At 57.9% G+C, this 21,865-nt stretch overlaps 4 protein-coding genes across 4 annotated transcripts; all 4 read right to left on the reverse strand.

Annotated features, from left to right (window-relative positions):
- Positions 1-1,193: 1,193 nt before the first annotated feature.
- THITE_2106338 (uncharacterized protein) lies at positions 1,194-4,244 on the reverse strand. The gene is made up of 6 exons (XM_003648590.1): positions 3,687-4,244; positions 3,301-3,624; positions 3,032-3,232; positions 2,839-2,960; positions 2,243-2,762; positions 1,194-2,177 (listed from the first exon to the last, which is right to left on the reverse strand). The coding sequence occupies exons 1-6, from the start codon at positions 3,837-3,839 to the stop codon at positions 1,275-1,277; spliced, it is 2,223 nt and encodes a 740-aa protein (XP_003648638.1). The 5' UTR covers positions 3,840-4,244; the 3' UTR covers positions 1,194-1,274.
- A 4,373-nt stretch (positions 4,245-8,617) lies between these two features.
- Positions 8,618-9,053, reverse strand: THITE_2106340 (uncharacterized protein). The gene has a single exon (XM_003648591.1). The coding sequence runs from the start codon at positions 8,907-8,909 to the stop codon at positions 8,661-8,663; it is 249 nt and encodes an 82-aa protein (XP_003648639.1). The 5' UTR covers positions 8,910-9,053; the 3' UTR covers positions 8,618-8,660.
- Positions 9,054-11,139: 2,086 nt separating this feature from the next.
- On the reverse strand, positions 11,140-12,052 carry THITE_112145 (uncharacterized protein; the record flags this gene model as incomplete). The annotated part of the gene is made up of 3 exons (XM_003648592.1): positions 11,140-11,354; positions 11,538-11,801; positions 11,938-12,052. The coding sequence occupies 3 exons, from the start codon at positions 12,050-12,052 to the stop codon at positions 11,140-11,142; spliced, it is 594 nt and encodes a 197-aa protein (XP_003648640.1).
- A 3,620-nt stretch (positions 12,053-15,672) lies between these two features.
- On the reverse strand, positions 15,673-20,532 carry THITE_2106343 (uncharacterized protein). The gene is made up of 3 exons (XM_003648593.1): positions 20,369-20,532; positions 17,166-20,238; positions 15,673-17,091 (listed from the first exon to the last, which is right to left on the reverse strand). The coding sequence occupies exons 1-3, from the start codon at positions 20,425-20,427 to the stop codon at positions 15,805-15,807; spliced, it is 4,419 nt and encodes a 1,472-aa protein (XP_003648641.1). The 5' UTR covers positions 20,428-20,532; the 3' UTR covers positions 15,673-15,804.
- Positions 20,533-21,865: the final 1,333 nt, after the last annotated feature.

Below are 21,865 nucleotides of genomic sequence, written 5' to 3' on the forward strand. Positions count from 1 at the left end.
TGTGGATATGAAACTTGGTAACTCCCTTTACCTTGCCCCGGGCCTTGCATATGTCGTATTAAGGGTACTTTATCTACTGCGTAGCCAGGTACTACCTGGTAGCTGCCCAGAAGGTAATTGGAATCACTCAGCACTGGGCCGGCAAAGTCACAGTGGGATGTGACGCTCTTTGCCGGCTGACGGGGAAATAAGGGATAGCAAGCAATCAATGCCTTGGGGATGGCAGATTGGGAGCGGAAGGGGCACACATGCAACTACTGGACTTGGACCCTGGATCCGCGAGGAGACGACCTGGCAGACCGTGGCTGGCTCGATCTCGGACGTGTATATGTCGTAACCTGTTTATGTTATTCTTATCCAAGACACGTACCGGATGGAGTTGGGTGCTGCGCTAAAGAGTAAAGGGTGAAGGGTGAGGGGGTGAAGGGGTAGAAAGAGATAAAGAGACGGCACTGTCTGCCGTCAGCGGCGACGGACGCTGAGGTGAGTGGGGTGGATAAATGAAGAACCTGAAAGAGATATGACGCCGTTGCACAGCGTGATCACTTCGTCTGTGATGAATAGCTAGTTGAGAGTCAATGTTTGCCTGTTTGTTTCTTTCGTAGGAGGGAAAACCAGCAGAGGTAGCTAATTGAGGGTAGTAGTTAATGGGGCTGATTGCAGAGTGCGGGATCGCATATCATCAAGCCTTCATAGACCAAGCGGGAACGTCCAGGTAGGTGAGTCTACTCAGTTGAAAGCTTGGAAGTTGGGCGGTGAAAGGCAAGATCTGATTGCTCCCTAGCTACATCACAGGGAAACGTCCAATGTTCCAATTACATATAAATACAAGGTTAGACTACAATGGTCCAAAGCCGACATTTCCCATTTCCGATGCAAAGTAAGGGATCCGTGACGAGTCACATATGTCCCTGGGAGAGTTCCGAATTCCCTTCATCCCAATGCAAATCAGTGCGCTATGCATCCCAGTGCCAACGCCATCGCCCCGTGTGCGCGAGAGGCAGGCTATGTTCCCAAGCCCTCTGTTGTCCCCTAGTGACCCAAAGCCTTTTTGGCCAGTGCAAACTCCGAGTTATGATGCCATTTTTGGCCAGCGCAAATCCGGAGTTATGATAAAGGAAAAAAGAAAGAAAAAAAAAAAAAAAAAAGCGACTCGTCTCGTCGTTTTCTCATCACGTCATTCATTCATTCACTCATGTTTTCTTCCCCGTTAACAACGCGGGAAGCATCCACACTCCAGCTGCCGCGCCGCTCTCGCTGCGCCGGGAGCCCGATCAGTCCTCAATGAGGGGCCACCCGGCAGGCATGTAGCGCGGTGTGTGGTTCAACTGGACCTCAACTGTCTCGGCCAGCTGGACGGCCCTGTCCCAGGCGACGCCGCGCAGCACGTCCTGATGAATGACTTGGACGCGGGGGTGCTTGATCAGCTTCATGATGAACTCGTCGACGCCAGCCCACGGGCCCGGGTACACGGCCACGGTGTGCAGGCTGGGGAAAGAGTCCAGCCAGTCGATGAAGGGCTGGCCGTCGAAGAGGTCGGGGGGGTTCCAGGGGTCGTCTGGGTAGCGGAGGCAGTTGAAGTCGCGGAGGCCCAGGGTGTGGAGGTTGGGGGAGACGACGTAGTCGAGGTGCACCTTGGGTTGAAAAGGCACACGTTCGTGCCCCCCGCCTTCCTCATCGGGGAACAACAGAAACGGCTCGGCGGCCAACTCGAGAACCTTCAAGGCGCCCGACTTTGCCGCTGGTTCCAGAATCTGCCGCAGGCCGCTGCGCGTGAGAAGTTGCGTCGTGCAGCGAAACACCTCCAGGTTGGGCATGGGTGTGACAGGGAGTGGGCCATCGGGGTTGTCGGGGTGCGGCGCCGAATCTACGGCGAACAAGACGTTGTGCGCAACCGCAGGGTCATGGCAGAGGATCTCTATGGATCGCATGTTGCTGGTCAATGGAGGTAGGGCGCTAAATTCTTTATAAGCGGCAAAGATTCCATTAACTGAGAGGAGCACGCGCGGACCGAGCACGAGCGTGTTGAGGGAGGGCCAGAGGTCGTCTTTGCAGGTTGCGGCTGCATCATCCTCGTTCAAGCGAAGCAACTCGTCGTCGTCCTCTGCAAACCACTGGATGGTAAACCCGTCAAGGAAGAATTGTTCCAGTCTTGGTGTGGCCTTCACGATGGGTTTCTGTATCGGCTGGTTAGCTCTGGCCACGACGGAGAATGGACGAGAGGAGCCGATCCACGCGTTACCATTTCAATAACCCCCCTTTGGTGGTGGCTCTTGGTCAGGTGTCCCAGGGTAACGCGGAGCTTCCTCAGTCTTGGGAGAAAGACGGAACCGAGCGTGTTGTTCACCTCGAAATCCGTGCCGACGAGATCAAGCACTTCAAGAGTGTTGCAGGTGAGATCGAGGAGCTTCTTGACAGGGCGCTGATTGTAAAAGTAGACGAGGGTGAGCTGAGTAAGGCTCGCGCCAGGCGCCTGCCTCAACTGGAAGTCAAGCCCGGGCAGCTCCGAGGGTCGGGGCAGGGCGGTGAGGTACAGCCTCTGCAGTCTGGGCAGGCCGTAGAATATCGTGCTGATCTTGGAGCCGTTCAGTGAGAACGAAGAGGACTCGTAGACCACAAAGGTCCTAATCTCCTGATGCTGCTGCAGGAACTTGGCCAGGAAGCGACCGGGATTTCTCGGGCGGTTGAGTCTCAGGTCTTCCCAGAGCACTGAATCGCGCCGCACCAGCTGGTTCCATCGCTTGCTGACAGAGAGGCATTTGCTTCAGTTCTGCAGTTAGTAAAGGGAAGCAAGCGGGCAGACGTGAAAAGGCGAGGGCAGGGTTGGTTGTTGCCTACATGAGACTCGTGATGTCAAGATGCGAGAATATAAGGGTCAGCACTTCGGCTGGAAACCATTCGACGGGGTCTCTCCGAGCCTCCTTAATCTTGAGCCGGTGGGCTATGTCCTGGAGGATGAACTAGCAGCGAGCAGGTCAGCAGACGGGTCTCATGATGGGTGAAGATAGGTCAAGGGGAGTAGACGGCTCACATAGTAAGGGCCTCTGGGACGGGTGCGGGAGCGCGACGTGTTGTAGAGGCCAGTCCTCACGAGAGAGCGGAGGAGCTCCCGGAGCGCATCGGCGGAGGGCAGGCTCGCAACTTTGAGGAGGCCGGACATGGCGCGGGCGGCAGGCGAATGCTCGGGCGCGATCAGCAGCTGATGTATGATGCGAGCAGCGCGGCAGTAGCCCTGTCAGGACGCAAGCGGTCAGCCAGCGGGCTCAGGCATCCCATCCGCACCCATGCAAGTAAACTTACAACGGCGCAGGCGGGGTCGAGACGGATGGTTCCAAGAGCGGTCGAGAGAGCGTTGACATGCTGGTCGGCCTTGTTGAGGCATTCGGCGAGCGCATCGAGAGCCACGGCGTGGAGTATACGGGGGCAAGACGGCCAAGAATAACCGCACGAACAGGGCTGGCTAGCCAGTTGGCACAAGGCCTTTGGGTGCTCTGGGTCCTCGCTCTGCAGGGCAGCGATGAACTGGGAGATGTGGCACGCTTTGTCTTTGCCGTGGCGAGCCATTCCATTGCTGGTGGCAGCAGCAGAATCGCTCGGGGCCATGCACGGGCAGAGGCTCACGGTCTAGCCACGGCGTTATCGTCAGCGACTCCAATCAAACTGCGGCCCAGTGAAGGGGAACGTACTTCGAAGATGACGTGAAGAGCCTCGGAGTATTCGTGAGAGTCCATCAGGCCGTGAGCCTTGGTGATGCCGTCCCTCATCGCAACGTCCCGCTCATCGTAGTCCGCGGTGGCATCCCACAGGGCGGCCAGGACGGGGCGAATAGGCGCAGCCATGGCGCCGCTCTTGAAGGAGAGAGGAGAATAGAAAAGAGGAGAGGAAAAGGAGTGTATCGCCGGGCTTGCTCCAAGCCAGGTAGCTACTTTGCTGTCCTTGGTCGCTTCTCTGGGAAAGAAAAAGAAGAACACAACGGGCGACTCCTCAGTCGAAAGGTCGAACGAAAGGTCGAAATTGCAAGTATGGGGGGAAGGGGAGAAAAGGTTGGAGGAGCGACTGCTAAGAGTTGGGTGGCTCACAAATCGGCTGGGAAATTCGACCTTGATCCATTGTTGTCTTCTTCCCAAGCACACCTTTTGCTCTCTCCCATGCTGGCAACCACTGGCAAGCAGCTGTAATTCACACCGGGCGTGCCAATCTTGACGCGCTGGAGCGCGTCGCAGGCCCGCAAGATAGCGATAACGATAAGGTAGCGAGAACGAAGACGAAGACGACGATACCTAGTGAGGCCAGGATCACGTGAGATGGCGTCTCGGTGGTTTGTCGTCTGATGCCCCTTTGCCCCTGAAGTCCATGTGAGCAGGGTTGGGGTTGGGACTGCCGCTCAGTTGCCCCTGAGAATTGAACATAACAAAAGCCAGTGAGTGATGGGGCATGGAGATGCAGCCTTTAACTTGTATATATGTGTAGTGACTTAGACTCGCTGACCATCTCTATATGGAGTCCGTCCCTCTTTGCACCGTAGCGTGGGACTTGGAAGTCACCATCTGCTCTCTCGTTCTTGTCCCGATTTTCAATTGCCTTCCCTCCCCCCCTTTTTGTGTCCAACCGAAATGGGTTGGCGACTTCAAAGGGCTGATGTCTTGCATGCTTGTTTACATGTTTGGGTTACCGGGTGTACGGAGTTACAGACGGAAACTAGTATAACAGACAAAGAGCAAACCCCCTTCGATAAGATGGTCGAGTAACCTCTCGGTTGTCATTAATGTCACAGATGCCATGAGTGTACACACAACTTTAGTAGCCAGACATCTGCATGTAACGCACCATCGGATGCCCTTGGCCGCGCGAACCGGCTCCTCCGAATGCCCATCGGACCCCGTGTTTCAAGAGCCGCGCAGCCGCACCCTCCATCCTGTATTCGGTAGGTAGTACGGAATACAGTACAGCCGACTACCGCATGCGTTCTTGTATACGCTAGGTACCCGACTCGGATTCAACGTCATAGCCCACCCTCTCATGCACTGCACCTCACCACCACGGCACACAGCACAGCCAAAAGCCGTGCCGTTCCGTCACCTCTAGCTGAACGCTCTCATAGGTATGTACCCCGAGCCGAGGACCTGCGCTACCCACCCACATGGCGCATCGCACATCGCACATCGCATTGCACCGCATTGCGCCGCATTGCATTTCCTTCAGTTACACCCTCACAGACTTACAGCGTTGCCCCTCCCCCCGTTCCCCCGCCCCACGCACACCGCACCTCACGCAACAGACACGTGTGCAGATTCCTTCTAGAACAGGTCGTGTAACAACAAGAGAAAACCTGAGTGTCCCGAAATGGAATGGCCGAGCCCGGCTGCGCTGCACAAACACGCTGCCGATGCGAAACAACCCAATCTGTCCACTCCCAGGCCATAAATACTCGCGAAGTATTGTGCTACAGTAAGGTCGTAGGGAGGCAGAGCAAGGAAAAGCAAAGGGGAAAGATAAGGGAAAATGGGAAAATGGGAACAAGGAGAGCGAGTGAGGCTGACGTGGACTTCGGAGGAAAGGGGATCCCGAAGCGAACGTCGTCCGCAAGGTAAACTACCTTAGCTAAGTACGACGTAGTGTCGCCGACAACTCGATCCTAAATTACTCTCGGTGTATACAGGCGACGACGCGCAGCGGCGCGAAAGCAAGCCCAGGGCCTTGGCCGACGAGATCGATCGGTGGTTGTTGCAGTGCCCTCCTGTCGGGAGAGCTAAAGCCAAAGGGGGAAGGGAGGAGGGGTGGTGGTCAACGTGTTTGGTTGTTGTGTATAGTGGAGATTCGCTTCCTTCCCCCTGCTGTCCGATCCCGCGCACCAGTGGATGACGCACCCGCACTGTCGGGACGGCCGGAATCTTGATCACTGCTCCGGTCGCATGGGAAAGCACATGCAGCAGCAGCAGCAGCGACCGCGTGACCTGCTGCGGGATGCAGGGCGTTGGGTTGCACTGCCGACCGTGCCGGCAGGGTGTCAGCAAGCAGTGGAAAGCTGCCATCATCCCGTGGGACCGTAAGTCATCTTTGGTTGCACAAGCAAGGGGGGGAAAGAAAGATAGAAAGAAAGAAGAAGAAGAAGAAGAAGAGAAGGCGGCTCGCTTGGTATGGGGCTGGAGGTGAGAAGAGATGGGATGAGAATGGGAATGACTGCTTCAACTGCTTCGTGGTAGACCGAGCAGGGGCTGGCGGCGCCCTGCGGCGGCGGCGCTATCGGTAGTTAGCGCTCCCGCGAGCTGGTGGCGTTCGGGTGGTCACCGGCCCAACATCCATGATGGCGGGAGGCCGCACGCCATCGCAGCTCCGGGTGGAGAGCTCTTGTGCCGGATAGTTTCTTGACGCTGCATCCGCGGGGGCCGGCGACGTCGTCGTCCCCTGTTCTCCGTTTCTTCTGTTCCCTTGCATTTCTAAGCTGGCCTACCCACACGTTATCCGAACAGAACATACCCTGAATAATCCACCGGTCCGGAATTACCAAGCATCTCTGTGTACATGTTCTCGCACGCCGCCGCGAGCGGGCAGACAGAGCCGAAACAAGGTCGCTGTGGAGGCGGAGGTGGTGGGAGATGGAGACTGACCGTTGCCAGAAAGAAAATCCCCATTTTGGTTCAGAATTCGCCCCTCTATTTTTATCGTCCCAGGCACCCGGGACGCCTGATTGGCGGCTGCCGCAGCCCCGTTAAGGTGCTGACCTCCTCTCAACGGCTGAGAAATCACGACTCCCCCCACCCCGCCATTTTTAACCTTCTGTGGTACTGTGGTACGTGAGTACGGATACATCAGGTACGCTGACATAGTGTACCCACACACCGCCCGTCACTACACAACCTGCTTGCAACAATCGAGATCATCTGTGACACACTCCCACTCACGCACGCCCGCCCACTTGCGGCGTTTTCGCGCTTCCTGCTCCTTTCCAAATTCGGGGATATTGCTGGAGTGTGGCTGAGGGTGGGGTTGCCCAAAAGGGGACATTTTTGGCCGTTAACTATCACAGTATTGGTCGTTATTGGGGGGCTGGCAGCCACAGCAGCCCATGAGCCGATTGGCTGCCTGCCTGCCCAGCCCAGAGAGGAAGGGGAGCATTGCGTTGCGTTGCTGTTTGGTTGCTGTCGAGCCTTGACCGCCCAATGAAGGAAGAGCCTGAGCGCTTAAGCGCACCACATTCATAGGTACTATATGTACTCCGGACTGAACAGCATCTTGCAACGGTTTGTTTGTAACGGTATCCATCATTTTCTCAAAAACCGTGATAGCCTACCGGAGGATAGTTACCGGGCTGCTGTGTCCATCTCGACACCACTCTAACACCCGGAGGGGCCTGGAGAGGAGGAGCGGAGGAAAGGCGGGGAACGGAGCACCAGCCATGGGAAGGAAGGTTTGCACTGCCTGGCTCGAACTGCCGCATTCGGCATCATTCTTCGAGCGAGGACGGCAACCTGCCACGGACAGAGCTCATCCTCCGGGCAGTACACAGTAAAGTTGTTGAACATCCGCTTCTAATTTTGCGCTATCCTGTACGCCCCATCTAACACTATCTGGCACATCGCCCCAACCGGCCCCTTGCAGTGTTCGCACCCCCTTGGAAATCCTGCCAGAGGGCGCCAACCACGCCTGGCGAGGGGCCGAGAAGAGCCCCCGAAAAAAAACAAGAGAGCGTAGGTAGGTAATGTCCCGCGGAGCAGACCACCTGCTGCTCCTCCCAGCATTCCTCCATCAGCCCGTTTTGTTGCCCATAAGTGACCGTGCATGTCGCTGCTACCAGAGCAGGAATTAGACGTAATCTGAGTGGTGAAGCCGTCCCGCCGTTACTGATGCATCTCAACATCCAGACATAAAGCAAAGGAAAAGCAAAACAACAAGTCTTCGGACAATAAAGGAGACAAATAACAGAACAAGGAAAAAAAAAAAAAATTCAAACCGTTGACCCGCCCAGTTGCCTGGAGTCACCCTGTTAAAACGCCTGGTATCGTACCCTGTATGCGTGGCCCATCCCAACTCGCTGCAATGAAGGGGAAACAGAAATGGAGGGCTGAGAAAAACCGTCCACAGAAAACAGGCGGGGGTGTTCGGGAGACGAGAGGGGTTGCTGTACAATCGTGCTTTGCCGTGTGCCGAAATGCATGTCGATGCCGATGCTATGATCCCGGTCCAAGCTCGAAACGTCCATGCGGTGAAAGTGACGAGACGACGTTTCTCATGAAGGAGAGTGCCCCTGTCGTGACTGAATCCCTCCCATGTCGTGCCGAGACACACCGGAGCCTAAAAAAAGAAAAAGGCTTTGTCGCGTGTTGTCCTCTGCCGTCCCATGACTTTTTGTTGACTCGAGCTCCCGTCTCCGATGACAAGATTGCTGTCCATTGGGTCCATGGCGTTTGTCGAGAAGGGGATTGTCCAACCGGCCAGGTTCATAGCCTCATACTCTCCGAGAAGCTGGGGGCGGATGGCGCCGGTGACGATATCAAGCGGTCGTGGCCCACGAAGAGGTATGCGAGCTGCGAAGGGGCCTGGGCTGCCTCAGATGGCCTGACTCGAAACGAGTAGAGGTAGGCAACCCAAGCCCCAAACTCGAAGCGGTTCAGTGGCGGTGCGTGCCGAGGACAGCAGCCCATCATCGAAGACAATACCCTTCACCGGTAGCGGCCGCCGGAGCTCTTGGATGACTGCCCCGAGTAGTAGCCCGAGTCCGAATATTGCGAATACGAGTAGTCGTATCCGCTGGCGTGGTGCGACGAATGCTCGCTGCAGGCGTACCCAACCAATATCGTCCGCCTCTGGATGCCATGGCCTGGTCGACCGTATGCCGCACACCGGTCAACGGCGTGTTGGTAGTAGAGGCACCGGCATGCGGAATAGAGCTCGATCAGCTGATAGCACATCTCGGCTTCTTCCGTGCGAGGGAGGCACTGGATTTGCCGGTATCGAACTGGCGTCTGTGGTGGAAAGAGATGCCGACAGCCCGTTGGTACGGCACCGGAAGGCAGCACGTCGTGCGGGCGTTGGCGGGAGTTGCGAGTCTTCTGATGTCCTGCCTGGAGGGCGAAGGGAAGGGGTCGAGATATGGGATGATGTGGTGAGTGCCGACTATATGAAACGAAGGTCGTTTTGTGCAAATTCGCTGTCTGACTTCTCAGGAAGAAGCGCGTGAGAGAGCGAGAAAAGAAAGATGAATAAATATGAGCAACACTCGGCTCAGGCACCAATGCAAAGCAGCAAAGCAGGAACAGACGTAGAGAGGCAGTACCGGAGAACGGCGGTCGAAGCGAACGGCGAGTGGAAGCAAGAAGGAAACAAAGAGAAAATGAGTAATCAGGCACTACACCTGTCCACGCAAAGGCTTAGACGTCGACTCATCAGTCAACAGACCGACGGGACGAGGGCATCATGGCAGCCTTATAGGCCCCACGGACCCGGGAAGGACTCGCGCCGTCATCTCCATGGCCCAGACTGGCTAGACGTCTCGCGGCCAGGAGGCAGCAGTGACGCACGCCAGGGAGCCGACCGCTCACTGCGGATGCCGTAAGGGACCAGGTAAACCGGCATGACTGATGACTGGGACATCATCTGCAGCATGCAAGCTAATGCAGACGGTGCGGTCCCAGAGGAAGGCGCAGGGACACCGAGAGGAGGTGGGGACCGAAGGGGGGGGTGCTGTGAGGTGACTTCGTCCGGTATGGTTGACGGACGGGAGGTACTGTCTCCGGTGTTCTGACGGGATGCAAAGGCGCAGCCGGGAGGGTGTGGACCCGCCGTGGGACGCAAGGTACAGGGAGGACTTCGCAAGTGTGTGTTGCGTGCCTGCAGTGTGGATTTTTAGGAGCAGGTTGCAGATGTTGTTTCGCAGGTGCGCACGACGCTTGCGCCGTTGTGGGCGCCAAGAGGAACCTGGAAGCCGAGCACACCAGAGGGGCCAAGTCCTAATACGGGCAGCCGACCAGGGGACCCCTGTAGGGTCCACTGCTTGGGAGTGAGCTGCGCTTGCCGCAGCCCTCGTCGTGCTGGCGAGCGCCCGGGCCCTGGAATGGTGGTGCCAACGCCGCAGCGTGCGGGTGGATGCCGCGAAACCGCTTTGACTGGAGGACAACCCGGAGCAGGCCGCTTGCTCGGCGTGACTAACATTCGAGCGTGAGTTGCAGACAAAACCCGACCGTGGAAGTCGCCGAATCATGTGGCTTTGAGGCGTAAGTAAGATGCGTCTTCCGTCCTCCGTATCATCTGGCTGCTTCTCGAATTCTTGAATTGGCGCATGGTATGTAAGGTACTTCAGGTACTTACAGGGTAACCGCTGACGTCACGCACACGGGACAACGGTATGTAATTTAGTGTACACGTCGTACCGGGCGCCGTCGTATGCCAATTCAGTCGATGCTGCATTCGCAAGCTGTAGGATCAAACGCAGTGCGGCAGTGGTTACTGCAACGGTCGACAATAATACGGAGTCGACAGGTACTGAGATTTGGGGGCCTGCCGGAGCCACGGGCAGGGCGCGGCGTCGGCTCAACTGAGGACTCCTGCACGCTACCAGGTATGCTGTAGGTACCAACGTGTGACGGACTGTAGTTAACTTTGATGCACTTGTCGGCCAAAGAAATCGTGTACTATGTCAAGATGGGCCCCTCGGCACTGATGGTAGACGATGGTCGAGCAACGCCACGGAGCCGCCGTCGGACCGGTCGTGTTTCTTGCTTCACACAATCCGAGTTGGCAACCACAGACGTTGTCGCATCAGGCGCCCCATTGTGCAGTCTCCGTCCGGCGAGCACATACCTCGGGCAAACCGGGTCCAGGTGATAAACTGAACTTGCAAGGGGATCGGTACTTTGGCGAGCTCTGGGCTTGCTCATGACCGCCTTCGGTGACTGCCAACGGTCCGCAGCGCGGCGCTGGCCTTTCTCACCGATCAAGTGCGCAGTAGTAAACAGGCCCCGTAGTCCTACCTAGGGCGTTGCTGACGAGGCACTGTAACTGAACTACGGAATACTGGCCAGGGCGAACAAGAGCTCGCGCTGTGGGTGACGACGTCAGATAGGCACTGTGCGCTCGCCGGCGGGCCATCTTGGAGGCCTTGCGTCATGCAAGCACGGTTGTTGGTTGGGTGTGTCCGATGGCCTACGATCCGGCCAGGTCCTGCGTCCCGGGGATCGAAATCGAAGCGTCGCCAAGAGATGAAACGGTGGAAGGGTGACGATCCTGATTGGGCGCCAGCGGGGGTAGGACGGCGTCGCCAAGCTTTGAGAGCACGACTGCCTTTGCTGACAACAACGCCGGGTGACATCTGTTAAGCTCCCGGGGTGAGCTTGGCAGGATGAAGCCGTTCTTGACAACTGTGATACCATCATCATTGGGTGTGTTACGGATATTCCGTACACTCAGTACATCGCCCGGCGCCGAGGCCCCGGTCCCGTCCAGACCCACCCTGCATCCTTCCCGCAACAGGTGCCTGGGAACGTCAGTCGCGCAGAGAGGGAGGCCACCGACACGTTGGTCAGTGGATATCGCGTGCATACAGCTCATCAAGCTAGTGCAATTGACTCGGTCCATGTCCTTGTCGAACTGCAGAAGTATTGTTGAGAATCGCAGACTTTCGCCGTATCTCGCCCAATGGTGGTCAATGTGGCCGCAGTTCCCTACCATGGGAGGTGACATGATCGCCGGTGGCTTCCCCCCTGGACCGTCGGATTGGGACACCCCGGACCGATCAGGAACATGGTGGATGAGGCGGTAATCCGTCCTCCATGCACCACATCCAGGACGGAACACCCTGAATTCGTCTGTACACGTGTCCACATATAGGCGGTTACCATGATCTCGACTAACCGTAAAGTGACAGGCACCGTGTGCATCGTCTGTACACTGCTTTGGTAAGGAATCGAGATTTTCATTTGGGATAATAAGCTGAAGACTCACCTTGGGATGAGGACTCGGCAGCACTCAAACCAGGCGGGCGAGCATGGGCCGAGCTTTCGAAGCTGGTGGGGAAAGCTGCGAGCGAACCGGGCTGCGGGTGTTCCGGGAACGACATGACGAGTCTGCCGCTCCGGGCCACGTCGAAGAGCGGCTCACCTAGACCGAGATCCGGCGACAAGAACCGGCGTCCTCTCACCGAACAATACGTGTAGTTAGATGCGGTGGCGTAATACGCCGGGGTGCAGCAAACCGTCCTGCCCCAATTGCCCTCATCGTGCTGCGCAGCTCCGTCGTACCATGTAACTAAGGTACCTTACCTACCTACCTATGCTCTCGAGCTTTCAGCCTCGCGGTCTGCCTCACTGGACCTTCACGCAGCTCTTTGCTGGCAGGATTTCGCGAGAACCTTAATCATCCTTCCGGAGTCTCCCTGCTTGTGGCTGATCGATTCTCGATGCCGACTGGGATGCGGCAGGGTGGGGGGGACCCGGGATGGGGAGGGTGTCTCGGGGGCCGGCCAATCGTTGGCCGATCAGAGCCAGACAAACCCCTACCCGAATGGTTTGCGGCTGGCTGATGTGGAGCTTAACCGTTAGCTCGGGGCACAGCCTCGCGATGGCTGACTGGCCGGTCTCTGACTGCAGACTGCAAAGTCATCCGTGCTGCGTCCCGTAGAAGTATGAACTCCTCCATTCATCGGGCTGTCTACATCGAAATCGCGGCGAATGGGCGCTTTCTGAACCAGAGTGGGTTTGATTCACGGAGTCGCCGGCGGAGAGACTTTGAAGCAGGGAAAGCGGAAAGCGAACCGGTTCTTGAAATTGCCGGATTGGGGCATTTACCGGCACATGACCAGCAAAGTCTCCAAGAAGCAGCATGCACCTTAGGCAGCAGCCTCCTCTGTCAACATCGGGAAGGCACGGGGGCAGTTAGAGCTCCCCAACTTGATCAGCCCAGTTGATGCTGTTGCCGCAATCATTCGATTTTTGGGAGCTTCTCTCCGATCTGTTTTCTGCGTCATTTTCTCCAGTCCTCCTGCCTTGCTTACCCTGTGCCAGGTCGGTCAGCAGATCTGTGACGCATGCAACTCCATGCAACTTGCGCTCCCGGTGTTCCAGCGTGCTGAATTTCAATGTTTGTGGGTTTTGAACTTCTGGCATCTCCGGCAGCGGGCCACGAGCGGTAGGGGCACAAGTCGCTGGAACGGACACAATCACAGGCGGCAGCGAGGAATCGTGCGTTGGAGCCGTTGGAGCCGACGATCGAGTCCCAGCTGAGTTCCCGCAGCCGGCTGACCGAATGGCGAGCCGTTTCCTTTTCCCATTGTCGCTGAACACCAGGTGCCACAAAGCTAAAATAGTACTGCATGATGCTTTATGATGCTTTCTCGCAGTGTGATTTCATCCAACGAACAGGGCCAAGCTCGATCGGAGGAGAAAGCGCAACGGGCCGTGCTGTGTTGTACAAACACCAAGCCACAGTCATGAGCCGCAATTTCGAGGTTCTGATCTTTTGATGCTCTTATTCCTTCCTTTTGTTCCTGTGGGGCCATGGTAATGCGGCACGCAACACTCCCAGTTCTATGCTTCGGCGGTCGGAGGTCTCGTGGCCACGCAAAAGTTCCTCGCGCCATTTCGCTCAGGAAATCCGCCATTAACAGTCCGTCAGGTGCGCTTAGAAGGACGGATGGATGTTGGTGCCCTTCAAGCGCCGCGGACACAGCAAGTGTCAACGTCGACATCACTCGTACTTGTCACCTTCGCCTCGTGCTGCAGCGCGCTCTGTTCCTGGAACGAACACGGCCAAGGTCGGGCTGAGTTGCATCCCGCCCCAATGTCCCGCCCCCACAGTACGCCGCCGTCATCGCGTAGGATCGGATAGACCGAGTGCTACACTGCATGATGAGAAAGACGAACATGCCTTTCACACCAAGGAACACGGGTTCCATAGCCGCTCAGTCCCAGAGTCCTTCGTGTTCTTGGCGGGGGGCGGCAATCCATCCCGAGACGGGCCGTTACGGATCGGACCCCGCGTGCGGCGAGCGACCATTGCCTGACCAAACCAATGACGACGTTGAGGGCTGGCGGCCTAGACGCCGATCCACGACAAGTTGCTCCTTAGCCCGATTGCCTAGTCTATCTATAGGAGCCTCCCGGGTCGACACGAGGTCAGCCGACGGCCTTCTCTGCCTGACGGACCCTGACAGCTTAGTCAACCTCCCATACCTCACACCGGGCACATGGCACCTCAACTTGAGGGTGGCAAGGGAGGTGCACGAAGGTTTCACGAGGGCCACTCCTCAGCCTCTGCTGTGCCGTGCCTCTGTCGACGCCCAAGGTCTCAGGGCCATGGAGACGATGTATCAGTACACATTAGCGTTGGTACCGGCCGGTCGTGGACCTCGAAAAGCCTTATAGGAAAGCAACACTGGCGGGCGGGACGGCACGGGATGACACACGACGGGACACCGGTGATGGGATCTCCAAGGACCCTGCCCACAATGCTAAGACGGGCCCTGCTTTCCCAGTCTACCGCGTGGAGCCTTGTTTGGTGGCACGTCTCGCTGGCCGGCGAAGCATGTAAGGAAGGCAGGCACCTTACGCAACCAGAACGGTCGCAACATGATCATGAACCATCTCTGGGGGGCCCGCTAAACAAACAAACAAACGCTTGTATACCCGTGGAGCTATGTCCGGAAGCAAACCCAGCGGCCACGTTGACACCGACGATAAAAAAACCGTATACACATGTACGTGGGAAGTTGTATGTTGTCCAGCCGCCCCAGAGGCACAACCGTAGTAGCGCAGAGCAGAAGAGTATAATATAGCCCAGCACAGCGGAGCACACCCGCCTGTGACTGGAATATGACTGCCAGAAGCTCAACGCGCCAACAGCAGCAAGCAAGCAAACATTGGATATTGCTAGCTCGTCAGTTACTTGCTCCCAGAGCGCAGGCCTCTCCGGCACACCAAGTCTTCCCCCCCAACCTCCCTCACCCACCCACACCCACACCGTCTAAACAGAACCTATCATCAGGTTAGGCATGGAACTCAGGCCAGGTCATGTTCCATATAAACACTCAACCACAACAGACGAAATACGACCGGATGAACGACGATGACAAGGATGAGGACGGGGACCGACGATGCGCAATGCCATGCAAGGGACTATAAAAGAACTCTCTAAGGCGAGCAAGAGAAAGAAGAATAAAACGGAAACAGAGACATGGGAAAGAAGAAGAATAAAGAGAAGAAAAAAAAAAAATGTGGTATCATCATCCATCCCTCCGTCCGTTCGTCCATCCATCCATCAGCCCATCCACCCATCCACCCATCCGTCTCATTCGTCCAGGGGAAACAGGGAAAAACCAGCCTCAGCTCGCGTCATGCTCTACTGCACAACCAAGCCAGCCAGCCAAGCAAGCAAGCAAGCAAGCAAAAGCGTAGCAACCGCGAATAAGCAGATGAAATCTCTATACAGCAAGCCAAGAGGAGAAAGAATACCACGCCGACAGCACTTGCCTTGCCTTGCTCGCTCGCTTGCCTTCCTTCCCCCTTTTCCATCATATCCGATGCTCATATACCCTCCTTTTTCGAACCCCTAGAAAATAAACCGGTCATCCTTCGCAACAACCAGTCCATCCACCCATCGACCCTCCAGCCAACGTAAACTCCTCCCCTTCGCAAACAATCACCCCCCATCGCCATCGGCATCATCCACCATGCCACTGTCACAAGCACACACACATTCACACACACATACCGGCAGCCTCACCACTCCAGACCTCGACGCAACACCAACCCTCACCGGCCCAACCACCTTCCACCGTCCAAGAAGGAATCCCCCCGTCAAATATTCCCAACCCGGCTACACCCGCCTCCCCATCGCGGCACTCGCCCCGGCAGTAGCCAGGTCCTGCCTCACGCCGCCACCAGCACCTGCCCCGCCACCCACACCCGCGAAGCTCCCGCTCACGCTGCGGATCGACGCCCGCGGCAGGCTGCTGTTGCTATGGCTGCCGGAGAGCGGGCCCGACGGGGCGGCCGACGCGCCGTTGGAATGCGAGGCGGTGCCGGCGCCGGCGCCGGTGCCGGTGCTGGTGCGCTTGAGACCGGGGATGGTCGACGCGGGCGCTGCGGTGGAGGCGGAAGCGGTGGTGGAGGAGGAGGAGGCGACGACGCCCGACGTTCGGCGGGTGGTGGAGGCGGTGGAGGACGGGGCCATGCCCGGCTTTAGGGGCGAGTTGTGGTGGTGGGCGTTAAATCCGGCGGCGGCGTCGCGTGACCGCAGCGACGAGGGGTTGCTCTTGGCCGCTGCGGGCGGTTCGGGCAGGGGCCGGGGCCCGGCGTTCAGGCTGGCCACGCGCTTGCTCGGGGAGGAGTCGCGGATGGCGGAGCGCGGGACGGGGACCGAGCTCTTCTGGCCCGTGATGAACTCGTGCCGGATGGCTTCCTCGGGCTTCATGCGGCGGTCGGGGTCCCAGCGGAGGCAGCGGGCGATGAAGTCCAGGAAGGCCTCGTCGTCGCACTTGAGGACCTGCTGCAGCGTCTTGGAGGACGGACGGCGGCGGCGGCCCTTGGACGAGACGGTGAGGCGCGGCTTGCCCATGCTGTCGAAGAAGAGCTTCTTTCGCGTGGACTTCTCGATAAGGTGCTTCTCCGGCGGCCCAAACACCTCCATGATGCAGGCCAGCTGCTCCTGCTCGTTCTCGCCCGGGAAGATGGGCACGCCCGTGTACAGCTCGGCGAGGATGCAGCCGAGCGACCACATGTCGATCGGCATGCCGTAACTCATACCCAGGATAACCTCTGGCGAGCGATAAAACCGAGATTGGATATACGTATACACTTTCTCGTTCTCGAAGCAGCTGGAACCAAAATCGATGACCTTGATCTCGGTATGTAGGGGATGCCGGAGAAGAATGTTTTCTGGTTTCAGATCGCAGTGGATCACCTTGTGCTGCTTCAGCAGGTTGAGCGCGCTGAGCATCTGCTTGGTGAACCTGCGGATCATCTTGAGCGAGAAGCCGCGGAAGGCATTGGACTTGATGAACTCGTAGAGGTTCATGTCCAGGAGCTCGGTGGAGATGCATAGGTGGCCGCGAAAGTAGAAGCTATGAGTGAAGTTGACCATGCTGTGCTTGTTGTGCGGGTCCTATTCTCCATGTCAGCACAATCAATAGCAGGCTAAGACACGTGTAGTTGACCAAGGGAGAGAGGCCGGCCTACCCATTCACGGAGCTTCTGCAGGATGTTGACTTCAACGAGCGCCTGCTGGTGGAACCGCTTCTTGTTGCGGATGATCTTGACGGCAACGAGCGCGCCGGTCTTGTGGTCAATGCAGCGGACCACCTGCCCGAAGCTCCCCTTCCCAAGCACATCAATGATCTCATAGCGGTAGGCCAAGTGGTCGCCAGGCACGATCGAGTAGTCCCCGCGTTCGTCGTCGTAGCCAAAATTGGGACTGTCGGACTGCGGATCGCCGACCACCTTGGCGGCGTTCTGGGTGCCGCAGAAGTAGACGTCCTTATAGTCCACGATCTCGCCCCGCTCGTAGATGTTGAGCACGGCGATGCGGATCGCTTCCTGGGGGCTGACGCGCTCCTTGGGAGTGGCACGCTTCCGCAGCGCATCCAGCGTCCGAGCGGCCAGCTCCGTGTCCTTGCGCCGCAACCCCAGCTTCATCATCTCCTCCTCGGCGATCATGTCATCCTTGTCGAGCTCTGCCGTCCAGACATCATGGTGTCGCAGGGCGGCAGACGACTGTCTGGGCTTCAGGATCTTTTGCACCACAGATGAATTGTGAGCAAGAGTGGTGCGTTCGGCGACTGTGTCGAGTGTTGACTCCTTCTTCGCCGTGCCCAACCCATCGCTGCGGCCGCGCTGCTCCTGGGCGATAATGGCGTTAAGGCTCGAGGCCGAGCTCTTCCGCCTCCTCGATTCCAAGTAGGTTCCAGCCCCGCTAGACTTGGCTGACGGCGTCGGGCTCGGGGGTTTGCCCGTATTGACGCTGTTCAAAGTTACCGAGGCGGGGATCCGTGGCGGAGGCATGGAATCATGCTTCACGGTGCCGTGCTCGCTCTTTTCGACCTGAAGCTGGCCGCTGCTGCCACTCTTGGAGGCACTCCGCTTCCATGACAAGCTCAGCTTCCTCCTTAGCGAGCTCATAGACGAAGGGGTCGGGGGCTCATCAGGGCTGGACAGCGGAGGCGGAGATTTGGCTGGTCTTGCCGTGGCAGTCTTTTCCGCTCGGGGACCCGAGGGTTTGCTGAGATGGGTTGTCGACTCCGCCGCGGCCGTGTTGTCTAGCGGGAGAGTGAAGTCGCCGCCCGTCTTGGACCTCTTCAGGAATGCAGCTTCCATATGGCCTCCTTTGGGCAACGACGAGCTCAAGAAGGGCGACGGACCGGATCTTTGATTCCCGTTGTTTACAGCCGTAACAGACTCGGAGGAGCTCGTCGGCTCTGGCGGAGGGGGACTCTCCCTTCTGAATCGATACACCGAGCTGCTACTCCTAAGGTGTTGCACGTCGGTCCTTTCCTCGGGCCGGGTCCTGAAGAATGCGCTCTTGGACGCCGTCATGGGTGTCGTTGGCGTCTTTGGGATTTGCCTCGCTGGCGGCGGGGAGAGATTCCTGTCCGACGAACCCTGCTCTTGAAGCGCGGCGATCCTGGCAGCGGTCGGAGTGCTCAACGGGCCCAGTGTGATGGGTGGCAGCCTCAAAGGCTCCAGCGTCTTCTTGGTCTGCGAAACCACGGCCTTCGATTCCATGTCCAGCTTGGAGGTATGGACCGACTTGCGCTGGCTCGCCCTGCGGTGCGTCTTGGCATGCGGTGCCTCATTCACTCCGCCAGACACACTCCCTGTCGAGTTGCTGTGGATGCTGCTCGCGTCATAAGCCAGATTTGATTTCCTCTTGTCGAGAGGCCCGGCCTCGGTGATAAACGTCTCCTTTGGCGACTCGTACGCCTTGGGGATCGCTGGGACCGGGGGAACATCCTCCTCCTCGTCGTGGCTAACCGAGTTGTGAAGACCAAGAACTTTTGGGGCAGGTAGCCGAGAGCTAGCAGCTTGCGAGTTGCGCTGCTGGACCGACGCAGTGGATGTTCGCACAGTAGTGCTGACGCTGGCATTGGAGGTGATGGAAAGACCAGAACTGTATGATTTTCTATTTGGATCGGGGGTTGTCCGAGAGGACGAGGGCGTCGAGATCTTGCGCGGAAGTATGGAAGGGGAGCGAGACGAGGAGCGGCCGTCGGCAGTCAGTTGCGGCGGGTTCGGGAGCACCGGGGCGGTGGGCTGGCCTTGGGTGTGGTGCATCGACAGACGTTGCATCCGCCGCGTGTCGGTAGGGCTAATCGTCCGGGCGCCGAGGCCTGTCGCATGCGGCAGTTGGGGTGCTCCGGGCATCACGGATATGCGCTTCCCCGTGGGATTCGGGCCTTTGGCGGAGGTCCTTGGCGAGCGAGGAAGCGCCGTCGATGTGTGGCCGGGGTCCAGCGACATGGTGTTCGTGTCCGCGGACAGCATGGCCTGGCTGGCTCTCGGCGGCGGTTGCACGGATCTCGCCTTTGCGGTTCGTGAATTCGTGTGAGCCCGCAGGACATCGCCCGCCAGACGTGATCCACCATCGATAGAGGACCGCGTTGTTGATTCCAGCCCATTCCTGTCCGACAAGGAAGCCACGCTTGGTCTCCGCTTGCGAGGCTCAAACTCGCCTCCAATGGCAACATCCCCGGTCGACTTTCTTGGCGGTTTGACGATGTTGGCATTGGAGACCGGGGGGTAGTGGCTCTGCCGGCGCGAGCGCATGGCTGCCGGGGCCGTGGGAGCATTCTGCACGCCAGGGTTGCTTGGCGCGGTCGACGATATGCTAGCATGTCTGCTGGACGTGCTGGGTCTCCGGAGGATCGAGCCGGTTCGCGAGCGCGTGACGGGCGGCTGCTGTGCGGCAGCATGGCTGGCGACAGTGTGTCGCGTTATGTCGGGACGTTCCACCATCGTGTTTCCTGCTGCCAGGGGGCGGTCCGCCAGGATGGGTCCTTGGCCCGTGGGCGACGGGAACTGGGTCAGCTTGAAGTCTGCCGAGGCGGATTCCAGGCTGCTCTGCAGATCGTCGAAACTGACGGAGGGGAGGAAGTCGAACGAGGTGGCGGTGTCGGTCACGTCGTCGGGCAGGCCATGTTTGCCGCCAAAGGAGAAGAGAGAGTGGTTGTTTGAGGACGAAGCACTGAGCATCGGGGCGTCGGTGGTGGGCCAGCGGCCGGGGCCGAGCTTGGTGGGACTGCCGGAGACCGTCCTCCTGGATTGCAAAACAAATCAGAGTCAGGGAGCCTGTAGCACAGTGGAGCGCCGAGTGATGTTCGAATGCCTAGGGCAGCAGGGCCCGGGAACGGCAGGGCGGGAGACGGGGCCCAATTGAATCAACAAACCTGGTGGGCGACTGGTTTTCCCGTCTGGGGCCAGCGGGAATCTGGCGCTCTCTGCTCATAGGGTATGCTATGAACAGCGCGCAGCGCGGCAGGACAGTCGGGCAACAGCGGCGATCCTCAACAAAGCGCGAGTCGGGACAATCGGTAGTGGTACAGTAACGAGAGGCTGACTGAATGTAGCTGGGCCCCAGGACGCAGGTCGGTCACTCTCGATTCGATTCGCGATGCACGCCACGACTCGGAGGCGCAGATTGGGACCCGCAGCCCCAAATGCAGACTCGAGAAAAAAAGCTGTCGCCGACGTCCAGGGCTCAGTCCAGTCAAGGAGCTGAGAGCAATCGGAATGCTACCTCATTCCGGATAGGCGACGCACCAATCGAGCGTGTCCAAGACACTGAGCTGTGTTGTTGTGGGTTGGCGGGGAAAGAGCCCGACGGTGGCCCTGAATGGCGTCTCGCGTTGGCGATCGGTTGTCGGGTCGCTGGCAGTGGAGGCCAGGCGTGATGGGGTCATGCAGGAATCCAGTGTACGGAGAACAGGTAAGGTAACCACTCGGTTAACAGGTCGCCCATACCATGTTACCATGTTAGGGGTGCCGCAGTTTTGCAGACCGTGCACTCATGTTAGTTCCATAACATCAAGCTACATACGGTGTAGTATAGTGTAAGGCCTGCAACTTCACGCAATGGGGGATTGTTCTCGCTCCCAGCAACTCCATGCCAAGCGCAATTTTCACGGGGCAACAGGCGGACCCCAACAAACGGTGCTCAGGAGATCGGCTCCATTGTGCGGTGGGGATAAGGGACCATTTCCCTGATTACACCAGCTCGATGTAAAAGGTGATATAACACCGACGTCTCCAAGTTCTGGATTTCTGACAGATCTCTTTGGGGAACACAGTACCTCCCGACGGTACGAATAGGGACGACTCGAAAACAGACGGCAGCGGAGCCCATCTCCGACTGCAGCAACTGGGCAACGGCGGTTACCGAGGACCTACGGTTACTCGGTACCTGTATGTACTGTACCTGCGTGAGAAATGCAGCACTGCACCTCGATCTCCCAAGTTCATCGATCTACACGATCGGGAAAGGAACTGATTGCTGAGGAATGGAATGCAGCCTAACGCTTGACGTTTCGGTTGATTCTTACCGGTATTGATGTTAAGGGATGATAAGCAGCCCATAGGTTAACAGCGGCACCACAGCTCCCGTCGGCATTGGCAATTCAATAACTGCCAGTATCGAGGAGATATACACAGCAGATAAGGTACTTGGTGATAGCGACGAGATTCGAAACGCCAGCTCGGGACATTGAAGGACTCGGATCCCTTGCAGGGTGGCACACGCAACAAATCGAATCCCGAGCCGCTCAATGGCCAGCTAGGCCAAGCTCATTTGGGATCGTTGATTGTTTTTACTTAACAGGCGCTATTATGAGCTTGGAGCTGTTTGGAATTCGCCTGGGCAACGCGTAATCGAAACAGTCCAGAGTACT

Source organism: Thermothielavioides terrestris, chromosome 1 (genome assembly GCF_000226115.1).
Source record: "Thermothielavioides terrestris NRRL 8126 chromosome 1, complete sequence".
NCBI lineage: Eukaryota > Fungi > Ascomycota > Sordariomycetes > Sordariales > Chaetomiaceae > Thermothielavioides > Thermothielavioides terrestris.